A 19,657-nucleotide genomic window follows, 5' to 3' on the forward strand; every position below is an offset into this window, starting at 1 on the left:
AGTCCGTAAATGGCATATCGTATACTTGTTTTGTGGCCGCCGAGTCGGAGAAGGAAGAAGAGGATTGATGCTTTGACGAGAGCTAGGACGGGGTTGTAGAACATCTGCACCAGGAAGTTCCACCAGAACCCAGCGGCGAGGTTGAGGTCTTTTGGTACATCGTAGGCTCTGAATCCCCAGTAATTGAGTTTCATGACTGTTGACCATAGGCGTTAGTAAATTTCACACAGTTCGCTTCGGATGCTTTCAACTTACACATATACAGAGGTCCAATCATAAGCAAAGCGAAGAACTAACCCGTCAGTTGGTTGGACGATCCAGGACGAGGTCCCTACTCACGAGTGCTCCCAGAATGAGGTAGTCATCTATAAAAAGCAATAAGCATAAGATAGATGTATCCAAGGCAAGATCACTTACCGAGACCTATAGTCCGTGCGGTCACGCGACTGTATATGCGCATTGATACGATTATTATCGATAGACTCGGGAATATGAACAAGGCTGCAAGGCCTTTCTGCTGGAGCGGCGTCGTTGGGAGAGTCGTGGGATTGGGGAATGGCGGCGGCCCCGTTCGAGGGTAAAGACTGGGAAAATCCATTGTGAAACTGAGTTTAAAGTTGCTCAACGTTGAACGATAGTAGGTTTAGACGCTGTATCCCGTTGCTTTTGCTAAAAGCCAAGCGCAGGTTCGATGTGACGCGCTGATCCGGAAGGACGTTGCGATCGTTATACTGATCAGCGGCCTTGGCAGCAGGGAAACACCGTTGAAATGCACGACGAAAGCCGGGCAACAGGCTATCTAGATCTAACAAGAGGGGTTTCTACAGGCTTATGTACATCGTTGGTAAACTGCCAGTCGCCAATATCCAGGGGGGAATCCAGCACGCACAGAATCTTCAAGAGAAACCTCATACCTCAATAGGGCTGCATGCTTAAACAGAGTTTGTGACGGAGTCAGAGTTTGACTCAACATGGGTTTCATGGTCCGTGAGCAGAAAGCTGAACCACCATCGCTCTGTATCAAATGAGAGACATGCTGATGAGTTCCTGGTTCCTGAGAGACGGCATACATGCGGGGCCGCGTACCAACCCTCGAGTGGAAAGTGATCTCATGTACTGTAAGCACAATTACACTTTGTCGGTTCTAGAACTAAGGCCTGTCAGTTTCGAGTCCCTCGTCCAAGGCATCGGGGCTTCAGCTCTTTCCGTGCCACACATCCCGCGTTGAGCCGTACTGCAAGATTAGCTGGGGCCGATCGATGCAGAACCATCCTGTAGGAATTGCGCATTTTCCGCGGAAGAATCGGTGCCAGGTTCAGCTGCGTTTCTGATGATGCATGTTGGTTGCTGAAGGATCAATAGTGGAAACGGAATGACATTTGATGGCGTTTTTGCCAACAGACGTTTCTACCTGTGTTTAAGTTGATGGCTGAAACACGTCAACAGCCTTGTCTACCAATATTTGTGCTGATCTTAATAAGTAACGACGTATCAACAGATATGTCAGACATTTCAACACTGAAAGCACAGAGTAGGGCCTGTGAATTAAATTTTCTTAGTCTGGGGTTTCGGCATCAAGTGGGATAGACAATATGGATGGACATCTTCATCGGAGCGATAAGCATAAACAGATGCCTCGTTTAATCTAACTTTAAGCCACCATCCTCCACTTGTTCTCAAACGGTCAGGATCTACATTTGAGGGCTTTTCATTAGGCTAAAGTTCCTTAATAATCTTCATCGCTGGACTACCAACAAAACGCATTAATGGTGTACGTAACATGCAGCCTCCAGGAGATACGGCTGGACCCTACAATGCCTAACCGAGAAAACTTTGTTGGGCCTCCGAGGATCCAAGCCACTACCCCAGACCCCTGGACCCCTACCGGGATTGACAGCCAGTCGTAACCCTAAAGGCTGATCCATCGTCCGTCTCAGATAAACAGCCCGTTCGAAGATCTTGTCCATAATCAGATTTGTGCACATCTTTAGCAGAGAGGCATCTGACTCTAACAATGGTTGTGGTTAACCATTTTTGGGAGACAGAAAGGATTCAAACTGCGAGGCTTGAAGTGTTAAGATGAATGGCATAAGAGAGGCCCAAAAGGAACTGATAATCTCGTCTCGCGTACTCTCGGTACTCAATTGAGGCCATACCTTGTCAGATAATTACCGAATAAGGTTTGCTGGTCGGTCTGGGATCATGAACTCTGTCGGCCTCTGACCCTGATGTTGAAGAATTTGTCCGTCTCGGGTGCTAGTTGACTCCCGCTCCAATCAACTTTGTGACCTGTCACGTAAACCTAAACAAGCCCCCAAGAGCCCAACCCTGCATGTTGGTTGTGGTGCATGTATGGATGGAGGACAATTCGAAAGGCCAAGCTAATTAAATCGATCATCATTTCCACTATTGATCCACTCGGCTTGTGAGTGCCGTCTTCCCGTCTTGCAGCCGCATACTATGTACAATTATCAAGTAAGGATGTTGGGGGTTTTGCATCCGATATCTGCAGAATGTCCACCCTCCCCTCATCCTAGAGACAAGACTTCACCTTGCCCTTCTCTTCTCCACCCAGGTCAGCACCAACCAACAGCCAGCGTGGTTGGTAATCAGCCCATAATCCTAAAGCCTGGATAATTGCTACCTAATACGTACCAACCACCGGTTCGCTTTACCAACAGATACAACGCCCGCTGGAGGATTCTGTAAGTTCAAAGACTAGTGTTATATACATAGTATATAGTCAGCATAGTAAGCCATGTGGCTTGAGTCGATCTCCCCCCTTTCTTCTCCATCCCCATCACTCGTTCCGTTCTTGACGCAGTGTCATCTCTTGTCTCGTCCCTGCAGCCTGTAAACCTTCTTTGATACGAGAATGCAAGGCTCTCGCCTTTCGTGGCTGCTTGCCGCCCTTGTCCCCTTCGCCCTTGGCCAGACGATTGACGTCGACGGCAAGGCCGTTCGTAAGTGAAGCCACATGCTGATCCTCTCTCCCCCATTTTCACTTCAATGAACCATCGCTAATCTTAAACCTGAGACAGCCGCTGACGAGAGCAATGTTGCCCCTGCATGGGCGAATACATTGACTGCAGCCTCCAAGAACTCCAAAGGCCCTCAATTGACTGACGCTGTGCTCGCCAACCTTACGGACCTGAATTTGAGTGACATTGAACTCTTCTACTTTGCTGACACCAAGACTTCCAGCAAACGACACGCTGTTTCTGACCCCAAGTGCAAAATCTTCCCTGGCGACAAGACATTCCCCAACAAGGTCATTTGGAAGGTCCTTGACCTTCTCACTGGAGGTGCCCTCATCAGTACTGTTCCTCTCGGTTCGGCTTGCTACAAGGGAGAACACTATGATGAGAAGAAATGTGAATTTCTTAAAGACAATTGGCATAACTCTACCACCCAGTAAGTGCTATTCTTGGTGTGCACCACCTTGATGTATTATCGACTGACGTATTCAAGTATCGATGATCCAACCTCGGTCATGTCGCCTCTCTTTGAGGGTGCCACCTGTGAGCCCAGCAATGCCGAATCTGGCTCCAAGTGCACCATCGGTGGCTTCCCTTTGTATGCTGTCAAGGCCACCAATGTTGCTCAGATCCAGCTCGCCGTCAACTTTGCCCGCAGCCTGAATCTTCGACTTGTCGTGCACAATACTGGCCACGACTTCCTTGGTAAGAGCACTGGTGCTGGTGCTCTTAGCATCTGGACCCATAACCTGAAGGACATCAAGTTCACAAAGAACTATCGTGGTGCCAGTAGCTATACTGGTCCTGCGTTCAAAATCGGCGCCGGTATCCAGGTCAAGGACTTGTACGAAGCTGCTGACCGTGAAGGCTACACTGCTGTTGGTGGAGAATGTCGCGTAAGTCCCGCTCAAACATATTTCGGTTGCGTTTAATGACAGTGTATCAGGATGTCGGTGTGGCCGGTGGGTACCTTCCCGGAGGTGGTCACTCTCCCATCAGCCCTATCGCTGGTCTTGCTGCTGACCAGCTTCTGAGTGTTGACATTGTCACACCCGATGGTCGTTTCGTGACTGCTGACGAGAAGCAAAACACCGACCTCTTCTGGGCCATTCGTGGCGGTGGCGCTGCTACATGGGGTGTTGCAGTCTCCATGACTGTCCGTGTTTACCCTAAGATGTCCTTCGCTGGTATGACTTGGAGTGTCAACACCAAAGACGTCGGCATCTCAGAAGAGGCTCTCTTCAAGGCGCTCGAGGCCTACTGGCGCCGCTTCCCCGAGTACTCTGACAAGAAGAGCTACGGCTACAGCTTCCTCTTCCCTGCTGGCAACGGCAGCTACCTCTGGACTATGAACCCTTGGATGATCCCCAACATCTCCATCGCTGATTTCAAGAAAATGGTTCAGCCTCTTCTTGATGAGTGGAAGGAGCTTGGTGTTGACCCCAAGCCCGAGTTCTTCCAACACGACAGCTTCTATCCCGCCTGGAAGAAGCACTTCCCTGCAGAGAACGTTGGTAACTACAACGGCCGCTCTGGTTCTCGTCTCATCCCCCGTAAGAATTGGGATGACCCTAAGCTTCTCGACAAGACCATCAAGACTCTGAAGAGTATTCTTTCTGAGGATGGTATCTTGATCATCTACAACATCAACGCCAAGCAGACAAAGGAGACTCCTCCCAACTCTGCTAACCCTGCTTGGCGTGACGCCAACATGTTTGTCATTACAGCTCTCAACTGGGACATCAACGGCCCTGAGGAGGAGATTGCTAAGGTAAACAACAAGATCACTTTTGATATCATGGAGCGTCTCAAGGCTGTTACTCCCGGTGGTGGCGGCTACGGTAACGAGGGTGACGTGATGGACCCTGACTTCGGTCAATCTTTCTTTGGATCAAACTACGAGAAGTTGTATCAGCTGAAGCAGAAGATTGATCCTCACGGCGTATTTTATGCTCCTACCGCTGTTGGCAGCGAGGACTGGTACATCACTGGCCAGCCGGCTTACGTGACCAAGCAGACTGGTCGACTCTGTCGCAAGTAAACTATGTAGAATACACTCTATCTGTTACGCATGTGTCTAAACTAGATATGTTAGCTGGCAATGATACGCCGGTGTTCGTTCTGCAACAGTTGTAGAGTAAGTGTCTGGAAATTACAAACACAACTCAGAGTCTCATTTGAAGCTTCCGGTGATGAATCACGAATGAACTCCATGCCTTGTTACGGTGAATCGTGTTGGAAAGTATCTAGCTGATTCTACTCGCAAGCGCTGTGAATAATCATATGTACGACGAGGTGCTACACTCCTGCGGGTCTGAGTAACAAGAGTGTCGTTTGCGGTTGGGCTTCTCGTCATATATTCAGAAACTTGTGCGACGGTGCCATCAGGAGGTAGCTCGAGACTCTCCGACCTTGATTCACCAAGACCCCCAGTGCATGGCCACGAATGATTCACCCACTAGATTGCAGTCACTAACAGTTCACTTTATGACACATATAACTAGTCCAAATCTCTATATGGCCACAGAGGAGATCACTTACAGACACAAACACAGTCGAACTCCCAAGAACCTCGATCAAAACCATATTCTATCAGGAAGCTTCAAACAACCAGACAGGATGCTCACAGAAATAATTCAACCTGACCACGTAATGTGGAGATGCAATGGCAGGACTTATGGTAAAGTTTGTGGCCAAGACACCAACATAAATGACATGGATTGCTCAGCGTGTAAGAAGACGCGAGCTGTCGATGATTTGGCCCTCAGTTACGGTCCAAACATCATTGGAAGGCTTTACAGCATCATTAGCCAAGGCGTGGAGACTTGGGAATACTACGAGCCCAGGCCTAGTAAGACGTGACCACAAGGCGCAATACGGTTGAGAGGGGTGGAATGAGAGGACAAATATCAAAGACGTTGTCAATAAAAAAAAATCTTTCAATAATGGTATAAATTGAGAGAGAGATTCATTGAATGCTTATCTACTTTACTCATGATTCAGATCACTAATCCAAGTGCTTGACATCCGCCTTCTCCATCACTTTAGTTGAGTCATCTGTCTCATACAAGCCTTCAGGCGCATCACCAAAGACTACAGAGATCTCCTCAAGTGTACGACCCTTAGTCTCTGGATAGAAGAAGAAGATGACGAGACCGTACGAAACGAGAAGGGCCACATATACAATGTAGTATTTCCAGCCGATAGCAGCCAGTGCAATCGGGTTAACGAACACGTTAAAGATGAGAGCGGAAATCATGATCATCCAGAGCGCAGACATACCGCGACTGCGAAGCTGGAAGGGCCACAACTCAAGGGGGTATGCGACTTGCAGCGGAGTACTATTTTTCTCGTTAGCAACATGATCCAAGTTAGATATGAGGACATGATGTCTTACATAGCAACACCGTAACCGGCATTGAAGAGGAAGATGAAGGGAATCATGGTAATTCCGACAGACTTGGAACCAGTGTTTGCGAAGCTTCCAGACAAAGCAGTAATCAGAATAAAGCTGACAAGCATGATTGCACAGGATAGCAAGAGGAGAGGGCGTCTTCCCCATCGCTCCACAGACATGGCACCAGTGCATGCGGCGATCAGACTCCAGATCTGCAGACATCCGTTGATGAGAGTCTGGTCAGTAACGCTGGTAATACCAACTGTGCTGAGGACCGTAGACAGGTAGTAGCTGACGACTCCATTGCCGACCCATTGGCAGTAGATGGCGAGGGTAAGGGTGATGAAGAATCGTCGACGGTGAGCCTTGGTGGATACAAGGGTCATGTATGAAGTTGACTTTGTGGCTTGTTTTTCGGATTCGATAGCTGTAGTGATTTCGTGGAGTTCGAAATCGACTAGAGGATGGTTCAACTCGCCGCCCTATTCAAATAGATTAGATATGTCACTGAGTAATGTCGATAAGTGTGGAAGCTCACAGCATGCAACTTGGCCAGGATTCGGCGAGCCTCTTCCTCTCGCCCGACAGACACAAGCCATCTGGGGCTTTCCTCGATCATGATTAGAGCGGGAAGTCCAACAAGGGGTAAAGCAATCTGGAGAATAGTGGGAATTCTCCATGCCCAGTCGTCGTAGTTTCTTGTGCCGTAAGAAGCCCAAGACGCGATGATGCCACCAACGAAGTAGTTACAGTTCATCAAAGCCGAGACAACACTTCGCTGGCTGGGGTAAGCGATCTCAGTAATGAGCAGAGGCACTGCGGTCGCGAACATGCCGGTTGGTAGACCAAGGACGAAACGACCCGCGATCCATTGAGCTCTTGACTGGGCACCGGTTTGGAGGCCAACGCCAAGTGCGAGTGGGATGAAGGCTAGGAAAATCGGAAGACGACGGCCATATTTGTTGGCAAGCCATGAGCTGGGTGGGCACGCAGCAATGAAGCCTATAAAGTATGAACAGTTGATGAAGCCTGACCATTCACCAGTAGGGTTTCCCATGAAAGTGTTCCATTGAGGGAAGGACTGCAGTGAGTTGAGCAGACTACCGTCGTATCCAATGGCAGACTCTGTTATTCTATGTCAGTAAAAGAAATACATATGACGGTGTATAGTTACGCACGGAAGCAGACAAGGCCAAGGATCAACCCATTGAGTCTCGCCAAATGGCTTTGCTTATACCAGGCTATAGTCGGGTTTGGCAAAACTGCCATAATCCCTCCCAAGGAGGGCTGGGGCGTTTTGTCTACAGCCATGGCTCCAAAATATAAGGTTGGAAGTTAGTGTAAGATCTTAGTGTCCTCGCAAAGGCAACGGCTCAAAACAAAGTGCGATCAACGCCCATTATAAACTGACAGACGGGACCCAGATTAAATCGCCGCTGTCACTCGAAAGAGAGAGGGAAAAGAGAGCTTAGATCGTAACATCGCGGGGTCTCCAGTTTCTAGTTCCCCCAGGTTGTGGGATGATAGTAAGAGAGCGACAGGGGAGAAAGGGGAAGCAACTGAGACTCGATGTTACGCAGTTCCACTTAGCTGAAGGAACAGATCAAGAAAACAACCGTTCGGGATCCTTGGACCCCGCAAATTACTCTTCTCCATGTTTGCGAATTTGTTTGCCGAAAGCCCCTGTCTACATGTTCAAAGCGCTTTTGGTCTTACGAGTCATTGGTATGCAACGCTACGACTCAAGTGTTGCCTCTTTTTGGTCTCTCTTCAGGTCTTTGGCGCCGGTTGCCACACCCAAACTTCGGCAGAGATTCGGATAAGTTGAAGTGAAATTACTTGATTGGTTTAACAAAGTTGTGTCTTGATTTCGGCAGTTGGACATAACCGTACATGCAGTTGCACTAAGCCCCTGATGAACAACATTGCGTCAAAATAAACCAGAGCGTCCAAACGAAAACTCTCGCATTATCTGTTGATGTCTTTTCCCCTGTTCTTCGATCTTTATGTCTTTGCCTTGTTGTTCGTCATGCCAGACCCTGACAACTCACCTTTAACAGCAGACGTAAGTCTTCACATTCCGCTCCCACGGGCTCGGGAAGTTCTTCTAGATCCGTCATGGTCCTCGGGCTCGAAAGTGGAAATTCGTCAAACAGGGCCCACGCCGTAAATGAAACGGGCTTCCCGGTCTTGCTTGTGCCCAGTATGCTCCCCATCCATTAGTGCCATTGCTCACACGTTTTTCCCCAACCCCAACGCGGAATTCAATAGTAAACTAGCGCGTCTACCCCGGTCTTGAACAAAAACAAGGCCGCGAATAATGCCGAGAGTGGGTTCAAGTTCCCCAGAAGTTGATCAGATGATCGACACAACTTGCAAGAACCAAAAGTTCTGAGACAGTTACGTGAGAATTTGATCAGCTATTGCAGTGAAGAACTGGGAATCTTACATCCTTTCGGGGTGCAATTCTGTAAAGCCTACATCGCTCTGCCCGGTCCTGGGTCTTAGTCCGATGTTTTATAGGAACTCACTGTTTACCGAACACTCCAATTAATTCCCCGCATTATGAGTTTGATCGTTCCAGGTTCGGGTAGAACCATGAGGGGTAAAAAAGCAGGCGACTTCAATGGGGTTTAGTCAACGGACATTAGTGGTTGAGCTGCGCGGAAACCGTACACTAAGTACTTGAGGATAACCATACCCGGTTGACTAATTCATCAGTAATCTCAAACAACAAATGGCTATTAGTTGGACAATCGGATATACGGTGATATACAGTATACTTGGCTAGATATTGTTTGGCCTCTTTAGTCTCGAGGCACTGTTTTGTTGTCTCTTATTTCTTGTCGTGTCCAGATAATCCCTCCGATCTTTGGGCTATATACGATGACCAGTCTTATAACGTTTGGCTATCCCAGCGATACTGTTGTCTTGGCATATCGTCATCGAGAGCTGTGCTCAAACAAGGATATTAAGAGAGACCCGCTGAATATCAGGATACCTTGCACCGACATCCCGAAAACTCAACAAAGTCGTCAGTGGTAAGCGTCAGCATCAGACCAAGGTGGTCGTCCTGTGTCTTCGTCTTGTTTCACTGTCCAGTCTGGACGATATGCGTTGTACGCCATATGTCAATGTTCTTGATACTCATGAGTGTCATCCATCAGTAACAATATTCAATACAATTCTTCTTCGCAAAAATAATATTTACTCTGCACATGCCCTCTGTTACAACCTGTCCAAGGCACCGAGTGAGTTGCAGTAAAGTAACATCCTATTCTGACACAACAATGACATTGTACCTCTGACAATTTTGACCTTACCAGTAAATAAACAATGAACTTCCTACCAAGAAAGGGAGAAACCACCCAAGCTCATGGCTGTGACTTGACTTATAACATTCTTCAAATGGAATAGAATACCTTGTGTGCCTAGTACATATTTTGCAAAGCCCGTGGCGGGCCGGTCTTTCTTCATCGCCTGCAACACAATTACCAGTCTGAGACCTTCACATGTCGTTGGTTATAATACCTCTGATATACCGTACGGCGAGTTGGGTTTCCGACCACGAATACCACGACTGCCGAAAGATCAATACAGCCTCCTCTCGTGATCCAAGAGTATAGACGGACGGGACATCGTAAGCATAGAGGTTCGGGTTCAGGACACCCGACCAGAAATGCGGGTTATCTTCATTAACCTTTTTGTACAACTGCAGGATCTGGGCTCGAAGCTGGTTAATGAGATCCAGGTACTTTTCTTGAGAGACGACGTCTGGTCAGTTGAGGAGTATGTTGCTCATAGCTTCTTCCTGCAGGTGGTCGTACCTAGATTCTCCAGACGCACCGGGGTTCCTCAGCACGAACGCATGAAGGCTGTCCAAGTCCTGCATCAAGCGAATCTTTATGAGTGTCAGGGCTACAGTGAAAGAAACATCATGATAGTGAGTCTTCTCAAAGACGGGCTCCAATGCATTTTGGTCATGCAAGTCGAGGAATGACAGGCTTGTGTAGTTCCATGTATAATGTTCGTCAGGCACGACCGCATACCATTTGATAAAGTCGTACGCCTATTGATCATTGCCGAGTCGTAGATGCAGTGCAGGAACATAGGACCGAACGCCCTGGTTGTCGCCTCTACAAAGGCGGATCATGTCAAGTGCATGGTCAGGAGCGGCTTGTACAGCTTCTCCGGTGCGAACGCTGAGAATGGCAGACATCAGATCAAAACTAACCGACATGTAAGGGCGAGTGCTCCTAAAGTACCAGAATTGGCCTACTGCGGTGTCAAAGGGGTTTTCGCCTCCTGTATCTTCGCCCGGCTCGGCGCGTAACTTGGCCTCTTCAGCTGCCAGTTAGTCTTTCTGCTTCTTGATTGGGACACATTGGACCTTGTGTCTAGGCCGGTCTACCTTTTGGTGAGGCTTGCCGCAGTACTTGACGACTTGGCAGGCGCCGCAGCGTAGGAGGTTGGGTGACTGGAAACCAACTCGACATCCAGATGCCAGGCTGCAATGGTTGTAGGGAAGGCCAAGATTCATGCGAGGCATTTTTAATAAGTAGAGTATTGTTCAATTGACGATGTTGTGGTGAAACAATGACGATGTTGTAGCTGTAGTTTCCAAGACATGTCAACATGAATTGCGAGGTGGATAAAGTGTCCAAAAATAAAGTTCTACTTATTCTTATCTTATCTTGTAGGCATCTCCAAGTCTGTGGGTGCATTCTCCACTGTCTCCTTCGTCATTGTCATGCACATGCTCCAGACCAGCCTCTTCCTTAATCCAAAGATGTTGACAGCACTATAGGGTACATACTTGGGCAACCTCGTTACAACTGCTGTATTACTGATGTTATATGAATCAGTATTGCATATTGATGTTTCTTCTGACTTGCACATCTAGTATAAAAATGATTCTGTCAGGTGCTGAGAGGATGGAGGTATCCTACATTCCCGCTTTTGTCTAGCTCCTCCCGACATGTTCTTCAGTCTTTCAATCACACGAAAGTCTGTCAAACACTCAAAGGAATCCATGGATGTACCAAGAAACAGTAATATATCAATCGCTAGACCAAGTCTGAATTACGGCACTTCCTCCAGACATTCATGAAGGCTGCTAATAGGACCCAGTTGACTCGAGTCATGACCACTTGTGATTGGATTTTTTTACGCCAGTGTCACACCTAACGGTTGGTGTAAAAGCAAAGGGGCACCTCCTTAACTCTTCACCATCACGTTCTCGTTTCTCAATCTCGTTGCACCACATCTTGGCTCGTGCGTCCACTCCTTATATTTCCGCATCTTTCTAGAGCTGACTTGGGTTTCTCGGGCATCTCAGCAGGTTACACATCAACCTGTAACTTTCATCCATGGGGCCTTTCATAATTTAAGAGATCAAAGAACCGCGTGTCTCTCTTCCTCTTATCAGATGATGCGCGACCAACTTCCGGTATCCGACGATCACCATAAATCCAGACTATTCGGTCGTCGATCCCGGGTGCCTTCTCCACAACTCGGACCGGTGCTTGGACGAAAGCGGAGGGGCCTAAACTTGAATATGGTTAGTCTTTCCTTAATCTTGACATGACAGTTATGACACGAGTTGAACAATCTCCATAAAAGTGTGGGCTATCCAAGTTGACGAGCCCAAACTTGCTAGCTGCCATCAACTACTAATCAAACAATGTAGTATCGAGAAGTCCAACGGAGCATGCCGTGAGGATCGGCGCACTTTGTTTCTAGTTCGACATGCTATTAGCGGGTCACCCACAACGGAGGATTACTAGAGCGACCGGAACTAGAACCTGTTTAGGTAGGCTTGCGAATTGTTCATTTCTGGAGATAATGGCTAGTGTTTTGTCGTTGTAGATCCCCTGGATGTCGTTTGTATAAGAGTCCCGTTTCGAAACATGAACGAGGAAACAATGCAACAAATCATTTCATCCTCATCACTTGCCTCTTACTTTCTACAACCTTCAGCCAACCCCTATAACATTCGCAATGCGTTTCCAGATGATCCCCCTTCTTGCTGTCGCCAGCTGCGCGACTGTCAACGCAAGCCCCGTCCAGCATGAGCCTCGTGCAGCAGGATGCAGCTCATACACCATCATCAACACCAGAGGAACCGGTGAGATGCAGGGCCCCTCATCCGGTTTCCGAACAATGAACTCTCAAATCACTTCCCAAGTCTCTGGCGGAAAGATTTACAACACTGTGTACCCTGCCGACTTCAGCCAGAACTCGGCATCAGGAACCCGTGACATCGTCAGAAAGGTCAACAGCGTCCTGTCGTCCAACCCCAGCGAGTGCTTCATCCTCGAAGGCTACTCTCAGGGTGCTGCCGCTACCGTCAATGCCTTGTCACAGCTGACTGGAAGCGCCAAGGATGCCGTCAAAGGTGTCTTCCTTATCGGTAACCCGCTCCACAAGCGAGGTCTTGAGTGCAATGTGGACAACAAGGGTGGCGACACTACCAAGAACGTGAGCGGAATTTCAGCTTTCGGAGGTGGTGGTATTCCTCAGGACTGGGTCTCAAAGACTCTCGATGTCTGTATCTATGTAAGTAAACCCTAAAGACTACCTCTCCCCTTCAAGTTCCTTTACTATACTAACCTAACCAGGGTGATGGTGTTTGCGATACCACACATGGCTCTGGAATCAACGGCCCTCATCTGCAATATCCTAGGGATTCGTCCACTCAGGACCTCGGAACTAAATATGTTGTGAAGCAGCTGACTGGCTCCAACTAGCACCATTCACGATGGTTGGATCACGACATCGAGTCCCTTGCAACTTTAAGATATAGTTTTACATAGTGTACATAATAAATACCTAGTCACATACGATACGTTGTCTTAAGAATAAAGGCTGTGCGCATGACGTAGTGCCGCGCGGACGGATTTCTAGATGTTGGAAACCCAACTGTCAACAGCCACATACAACAACTTGCTCTCATGAATCAAGAATGATCCTGCAAACTGCGAACATACAAACCATTATTATTCTCTGTGTGTGATACAATCAGAACACTATCTCGGCTCCTTATATATGAGTGTTCAAATGCAGTACAGTCTTCAATAGCAAGGTACCCTGAATACCAAATGCCTGCCACTTTTAAGCTACCGAGGCATCTAGAGGAAGTTTATCCACCGATACAGCTACCAAAGAATCGACGCGTCTTTATTGGTTGCATTGCTTTCTTATCGCCTTGCCATAATGAGTCTAGTGTCGGTATCACGATCTATCCGACGGCAGTTTCTATGACCCCAATCCCGAGCTATCCAGGTTTCACTTCAGTTACACTTCAATCCTTCACAACACAACTCCATTACTCTATCCGAAATGGCATCCGTCAATTTCTCACCCGATACCGACATCCCCAGCCTCAATGGCAAGGTTATCCTCATTACTGGAGGAAACTCTGGGCTGGGCCTTGAAAGCACGCGTCAACTCCTGAAACACGACCCTGCCAAGATTTTCCTCGCATGCCGCTCCAAAGCAAAATACGATCAAGCCATCGCCGAGCTGCAAGAGCAAGGTTCAAAGACCGACGCCGTGTCTTTCCTTTCCCTGAATCTTGCCTCACTTGAAAGCATCAAATCTGCTGTCAGACAATTCCAGCAGGAATCCACTCGCCTCGACGTTCTTCTCAACAATGCCGGTATCATGATGACACCCGAAGGCCTTACTGAGGAAGGATATGAGATTCAGATTGGTACTAACCACATGGGCCACGCGTTCCTCACTCATCTTTTACTCCCTGTTCTCGAGGAGACGACTAAGATCAACCCTGATGTGAGAGTTATCTGCCTCGCCTCAATGGGTGAAGCCATGGCACCCAAGAACCCTTATCAGTTCGAGCAATTCAAAACCACCATGTCCAACTTTTCAACCTCAGCCCGCTACTATATCTCGAAGCTCGCCAACGTTCATTACGCTGCAGCCCTTGCCGAGCGACATCCCAGCTTGAAGATTATCAGCATTCACCCCGGAATTGTACAGACGAACTTGACTGGTCCAGCTGTCAGCAACAGCCTCATCATGGGAACCCTCACTCGACTGTTCTTCAGCGTAGTTGGTGTCAACTCGAGCAAAGGTGCTCTGAACCAGCTGTGGGCTCTCTCTGATCCCAAGGCTGAGAGTGGTGTTTTCTATCACCCTGTTGGCGTCACGGGTAAGGGAAGCAAGTTGAGTCAAAACAAGGATGCTAGGGAGAGCCTTTGGGAATGGACAGAGAAAGAGATCAAACAACACCTGTCCTAATTGCGTTCTCTCTTAGGGGCGGTTGGCACATCGGGGTTGGAAGTTGCATGAGCGGCGCGTTTTAATTGAGCTAAGGTCTGTTTGTTTTACTTGTTGCTATTTGATCAGATACTACTATTCCAAAAAAATAAAAATATTTATGGTTACTATCCTGCAATGAGATTTTCTCCTGTTCCTCTCTACACGTTCAAAGGCGATGGACATCGTACCTGCCAGCCAGACTTCAGGTCAATGGCACACTCTCCGGTCTAGGTTTCGTCACATGCTAACAATGAAAACACTCCGCGCTCTTCTGAAAGCCGTATTACTCAACCGCAAATGTGAAGATCCTGGGCAGGTAAAGTCAACGACGAACAAAGAGCTAAGATGACAATGCTCTGCCACAAAGGACATAATAGCTAGCTATCAGGGTATTCTTTTGGCAAAAAAGAAGCCAAGCCAATTTCCACGTCAAGCAGCACAAAGCAGTATCTACTAGCACCGTGACTGCGGATTCTCCTTCAAATCCATGGCTTGATAAAAAATGAATATCGCTAATGCCACAAAGATATCATCCTGAACCATGGCTTTATCACACGTTTCAACCCAATATGATTCATCGAGAAATAGTTCTAAAGTTAAGTAAGAGACATGGGTTTCTTTAATCTTTATCGCACAAGAAAGAAAGTAAAGTGCCTAGTCTCTTTGTAACATCAACAGACGCAGTCGTCCCAAGTAGAAGATCCAAAGTAATTGCGATTACTCATAAGTTCTGGACATTCCATTCCTCTCTGGCTCATTTCTATTGAGTTCACTCATCAGCTCAAGAATCTCAGACTTTGAACCCGTATACAAGCAACTACCACACGTTTCAACTAAAACATTCACCAAGACATCGTCAACATGGCTAGTCGCAGTAAGTCAGTCACACTCCGGTAATTCATCATACTAACATCGCGTTAGATCGTACTGCCTACTTCTATGAGCCTGGTCAAGGTATGTTCTCAATTTTCCAACATTCATAGCTCCACGCTGGCAATCTTAGGACCCCGCCCTTACATGCCCTTCGTCTGTTCCAATGACAGCGATGTCGAGATAACCTTACACTACGTCGATCACGATGATAAGACCGTTGACATGTTGGTTACATGGTGCAATGGCTCGCAGGAGATGTTGTACAGTAAGTACGACGTCCAGACCGCGAAGCCCAACATTGTCTACAAATACTGGCGCAAGGTCAGTAGACGTAATCACGCCACCGAACTTGACAAGCACCACGTCTTCAACATTTTGGATGAGAACAGAAAGTCATATCGCGTTCAATGGACCGGGTTTGATGAAGATGGGGCAACCCGGGAGGTCAAGTCCAAGGTCAAACGAATTTGTCCTCGAGCTGAACTTGACTAGAATTACCGCAAGGAGTGGGCTGTAAGCACTCTCATAAACCTGAACTAGAATATTGCTGACATTTCCTAGGCACTAGAGACCCGGCGTTGAGTGTACCAATTCTCGTTCTCGTACACAGGAGTCTTTGACAGATGGGAGGTGGCATGATTATGAAGCAGGGCAGATTTGGAATGACAGATCATACGTGGTATGGCAGGCAGGCGTTTTATTCATTGTGCCATAGAAAACATGGATCTCGTTGTGAAATTATTGCGGTTTCTCTTTGTTTCTTTTTGTTTCTCATCTTTGCTTGCCAAGTCTTTCAACCATGAGGCTCTATCTCAAACCATCTGTTGTATCAACAAGCTTATCTTTCTAGCGAATGATGCATCTTCTATATGACAAATGTGCATCTCTCTCAGTGCGAACCGTATAGTTATAGGACTGTTCCATTTTGACTTGTGTGTCATGAGCTACCTTTTCCTATAAATGTATTCGTCGTCTCCACAAGACACTTCCCCAAACACCAAGATCCTTAATATGTGACATTAACTTAGTCTCCGAACTTCGCGGTAAGTTCTTTGCCACTGAATCGGCCGAGATGGTGTAACTAGGTCCCAAAAGCAGCACAAGTGCACTTATTCTGCCAGCTACTCCAACCGAACCTTGGAAGCCCTTGCCCTCTTCTCAAGCTCAGTAACACTCTCAGACGTTCCTCGGATGACACCTTCATCCGCGTCATTCTGGCAAGCCAGAAGCACCAGTGCCGAAGACTTCCAAAGAGGCACCTTTTGCTTTCTGGTATCACCAACTATCGTAGCGATAGCAAACAACAATGAAGCCAGATCTACCAGCCCTGGCCCAACCAACCAATACCAACACATAACAACAAATATCTCCGTGTCGATTCTAACCCCTGTAGCTAACTGCATGTTTGGCCCAGATCGTACGTAGTCTGTCATACTAGTCGCCATGTTATCGAAAGCGTTGGAGAGGTTCGCCTCAGCACCAAGTACGGCGCTCAATCCATGTTTCAAGCTACCAGATTCTCCTTCCACAAACTCCAGCAGAAAGGTCGGCGACTGTAAAAAGTCTTGCAACGCCATTTCGTCAATCCAATCAAAGTACAAATCAGGTGTGCCGGTTTTGGTAGGAGAACTGACAAGGCGACGAATTGCTTGTTCCGAAGCAGGTCTGCTCCACTCAAGTTCGACCATCTGAATGTTGTCGAAAGAAAATACGCTGCCATTTGTTTTAGGTCCTGTATATTCATAAGCAGCTAAACTGAGGGTGCACTCCGTGATGTCGGCATCCAAGGGCATATAGTCCTCGTCTCGCTCAGTTCGGTAAATTGCAAATTTCATGAGGTTGGTGCTTCTCGAGCCAATGCTGCTTTCATCTCGAGTGGGAACTGTCGTGTTAGATCGGAATGTTGTCAGGAAAAACGGGAACTGCTGTTGAATTGACAACATGATACCGCCTGGCGTGGTCATGTTACATAGTCTATACTCATGTAGGAATTCGCCCTCTGGGAGGGGTTTGCCGGTATCTTCTACACAGAACATCGTGTTCAATGTCGGAATAGTGACATCCTCGCAGGCACTCTTGAAACCTAATGATACATAACTATTTCTCCATACACAAACGCTGCTGCAATTGAAGAGAGGGGCAGTATTAATAGCATAAAGCCCTTTTATCATAGCTGCTTGCATATATGGATCAGGGGGCCATTCTGTAAGAAAGAGATATTAGGATGCTTTCTAACCTCCAGACATTTACTCACCGCCATTAACACCCCTGTTCAGGCTCCTGTTGTAGCTATGAGCGAACCCAAATGTAGCATTCTTATCAGTAGTATTTACTGGCCGAGGCTCTAGGCTGATTACCTCCTGGGCCATTAGAGCGAATCCCAGTCGAAGGATTGTGATGAGCGCACCAATAGTGGCCATATTGCAGGATACGTTAAGGAGAAACAGCATTGATCCGTATGGACCTCTTCTGGCTTCATCAAACCTGTGAACGTTGTAAAGTTGGCAGGGTTTGAGTTTGAGATAGAGCCACTTGAGTTGGCCTATGAAGGCGCTGACGTTGTGCATCATAGCTGCCGTACAAGCTGTCGAAAGGATGGCGATCGTTGCGTTGATCTATATTGGAAATGGCCATTTCGAAACAGGTTCATCCTGCATGGTCCAAAAGATCACGACCATTCCTATAAAAAGGAGGAAGCTGACAGATGCTGATAGTATCTCGAGACCCTATCCGTACTGGGAGAATATTCCACATTGGTCAGATACTTTCCTCTCGTGAGTTTTTCGGGTCAATGTAAGCTCTGTTGATTCCGTTTCGACATCATGCACTGGTGCCAACTCGTATGAGTGTGGTGGTGGCTTTGGATGAGTTTCTGGCATAATCGCAGCGGGCTTACCTGCAACACTAGATTTGCTTGAGTATGTGATGGACGACAGGATGGGCTATGGATATCGGTTATATACATGCCATGTGTTCATTGAGTCCTTGCATATTGTACTGGTCAGCATAAAACTGATTTATTAATAGAAAGGTTGCACAGGTGGCCGGAGTACTTGCTGCTGGTCGAGCTTGGCAACCAAGCTGTACAATAACGATGTGCTTCATGCCCGTAAACATTGAGGGACAGACTGCCTTAGAAGGCGTTTAGATCTTGACAGATATGACGCTTATGGAACCAAGTCCTTCGTATCTCCTACTACTGTGACAAGAACATCTTTGCCGTCCTATCAAAGACAAAGGCCGAGGATTGAAGTGCGGGCGATAACTGCTCGGTCGTACAAGGCTGTGTGGCTACACTAGCGTCAGCTCTTATTCTTGTGATCCGTCATGAAACACGCTGGGTGAATCATGCAACGTATTCAGATGGGAGCTGAACATGTCTAGGGCCCGGGCAGTGTGATCTTCCGATGATCATGGGAGCACCGCTTCATGTGCTCACCTCTATGTATGCGGGTAGGCTCCGAGACAATCATGCACGAGTGTGGGCGTTAGGGTGTTTTTGTTACGGGTGGAGGAGTTTATGGTATAGTTATGTTTAGGTAGATACAATCTACTCAATGGGTGCTTCTAAGTCGAGAAGTGCTCGCACAGAACTACCTTTCGACTTATCGGGATACGATTAAATTCGCCCACAATGCGTGCCGAGACAGGTCAGGCATCGCAAGACTGCTCATTGGTATGCAGTCATCTTGGAAAAGCAGCGAGAGTTCTTGGTTGGCTTGTACGACTACGAATGCACAAACAGGGTGATAGTCTTCTTGAGCGAAGACTACGCTCTTGCGGAGGGAATGGGAACGCGTCGGTAGCTCGGAGGTTCTGCCTCTTCAATATGTAGAGCTAGTGAGATCGGTGCAGAGACGATCTGATGTATCACGCTGATGGTACTGGCGCTACGTTCTTGACTACGATAGGTAGGTGCAGTTGGCGGCTTGCGAAGGCGGTGTACAATTATACCGACCCCATCGCATCGTGTTCGTGGACCGGCTAGCGTTTTTGAGGCGCCTGATGGTCATGAGATGATGGCGCACGCTTGCAAGTCTCGATTGACTAGACAATAGTTGAGTTTAGAAGTAGGATAAGTCACTGCGTTGACATGTTCAACGGACGACAAGCTTGCTTTATGTCC

General features: G+C 47.6%; 11 protein-coding genes across 11 annotated transcripts; 6 read left to right on the forward strand and 5 right to left on the reverse strand.

Moving 5' to 3' along the window:
- Positions 1-2: 2 nt before the first annotated feature.
- Positions 3-598, reverse strand: FGSG_12463 (uncharacterized protein; the record flags this gene model as incomplete). Its single annotated transcript, XM_011324131.1, has 4 exons — positions 3-196; positions 256-292; positions 340-365; positions 418-598. Coding segments are annotated over 4 exons (438 nt in total), but the record flags the coding sequence as incomplete, so codon positions are not given.
- Positions 599-2,875: 2,277 nt separating this feature from the next.
- Positions 2,876-5,019, forward strand: FGSG_03307 (uncharacterized protein; the record flags this gene model as incomplete). Its single annotated transcript, XM_011324132.1, has 4 exons — positions 2,876-2,963; positions 3,042-3,414; positions 3,472-3,874; positions 3,925-5,019. The coding sequence occupies 4 exons, from the start codon at positions 2,876-2,878 to the stop codon at positions 5,017-5,019; spliced, it is 1,959 nt and encodes a 652-aa protein (XP_011322434.1).
- Positions 5,020-5,495: 476 nt separating this feature from the next.
- Positions 5,496-5,840, forward strand: FGSG_12464 (uncharacterized protein; the record flags this gene model as incomplete). Its single annotated transcript, XM_011324133.1, has 1 exon — positions 5,496-5,840. The coding sequence occupies one exon, from the start codon at positions 5,496-5,498 to the stop codon at positions 5,838-5,840; it is 345 nt and encodes a 114-aa protein (XP_011322435.1).
- Positions 5,841-5,985: 145 nt separating this feature from the next.
- On the reverse strand, positions 5,986-7,686 carry FGSG_03306 (uncharacterized protein; the record flags this gene model as incomplete). Its single annotated transcript, XM_011324134.1, has 4 exons — positions 5,986-6,319; positions 6,376-6,857; positions 6,914-7,500; positions 7,554-7,686. The coding sequence occupies 4 exons, from the start codon at positions 7,684-7,686 to the stop codon at positions 5,986-5,988; spliced, it is 1,536 nt and encodes a 511-aa protein (XP_011322436.1).
- A 424-nt stretch (positions 7,687-8,110) lies between these two features.
- FGSG_12465 (uncharacterized protein) lies at positions 8,111-8,591 on the reverse strand (the record flags this gene model as incomplete). Its single annotated transcript, XM_011324135.1, has 2 exons — positions 8,111-8,287; positions 8,427-8,591. 2 exons carry the CDS (start codon positions 8,589-8,591, stop codon positions 8,111-8,113), a joined length of 342 nt encoding a protein of 113 aa, XP_011322437.1.
- Positions 8,592-9,261: 670 nt separating this feature from the next.
- Positions 9,262-9,640, forward strand: FGSG_12466 (uncharacterized protein; the record flags this gene model as incomplete). The annotated part of the gene is made up of 2 exons (XM_011324136.1): positions 9,262-9,416; positions 9,478-9,640. The coding sequence occupies 2 exons, from the start codon at positions 9,262-9,264 to the stop codon at positions 9,638-9,640; spliced, it is 318 nt and encodes a 105-aa protein (XP_011322438.1).
- Positions 9,641-9,883: 243 nt separating this feature from the next.
- Positions 9,884-10,924, reverse strand: FGSG_03305 (uncharacterized protein; the record flags this gene model as incomplete). Its single annotated transcript, XM_011324137.1, has 4 exons — positions 9,884-10,149; positions 10,222-10,444; positions 10,610-10,714; positions 10,787-10,924. The coding sequence occupies 4 exons, from the start codon at positions 10,922-10,924 to the stop codon at positions 9,884-9,886; spliced, it is 732 nt and encodes a 243-aa protein (XP_011322439.1).
- A 1,451-nt stretch (positions 10,925-12,375) lies between these two features.
- Positions 12,376-13,221, forward strand: FGSG_03304 (uncharacterized protein; the record flags this gene model as incomplete). The annotated part of the gene is made up of 2 exons (XM_011324138.1): positions 12,376-12,933; positions 12,996-13,221. The coding sequence occupies 2 exons, from the start codon at positions 12,376-12,378 to the stop codon at positions 13,122-13,124; spliced, it is 687 nt and encodes a 228-aa protein (XP_011322440.1). The 3' UTR covers positions 13,125-13,221.
- Positions 13,222-13,716: 495 nt separating this feature from the next.
- FGSG_03303 (uncharacterized protein) lies at positions 13,717-14,637 on the forward strand (the record flags this gene model as incomplete). The annotated part of the gene is made up of 1 exon (XM_011324139.1): positions 13,717-14,637. The coding sequence occupies one exon, from the start codon at positions 13,717-13,719 to the stop codon at positions 14,635-14,637; it is 921 nt and encodes a 306-aa protein (XP_011322441.1).
- An 882-nt stretch (positions 14,638-15,519) lies between these two features.
- Positions 15,520-16,023, forward strand: FGSG_03302 (uncharacterized protein; the record flags this gene model as incomplete). The annotated part of the gene is made up of 3 exons (XM_011324140.1): positions 15,520-15,532; positions 15,580-15,612; positions 15,662-16,023. 3 exons carry the CDS (start codon positions 15,520-15,522, stop codon positions 16,021-16,023), a joined length of 408 nt encoding a protein of 135 aa, XP_011322442.1.
- A 629-nt stretch (positions 16,024-16,652) lies between these two features.
- FGSG_03301 (uncharacterized protein) lies at positions 16,653-18,165 on the reverse strand (the record flags this gene model as incomplete). Its single annotated transcript, XM_011324141.1, has 3 exons — positions 16,653-17,614; positions 17,786-18,015; positions 18,113-18,165. 3 exons carry the CDS (start codon positions 18,163-18,165, stop codon positions 16,653-16,655), a joined length of 1,245 nt encoding a protein of 414 aa, XP_011322443.1.
- Positions 18,166-19,657: the final 1,492 nt, after the last annotated feature.

Source organism: Fusarium graminearum, chromosome 2, assembly GCF_000240135.3.
Source record: "Fusarium graminearum PH-1 chromosome 2, whole genome shotgun sequence".
NCBI classification, from domain to species: Eukaryota; Fungi; Ascomycota; class Sordariomycetes; order Hypocreales; family Nectriaceae; genus Fusarium; species Fusarium graminearum.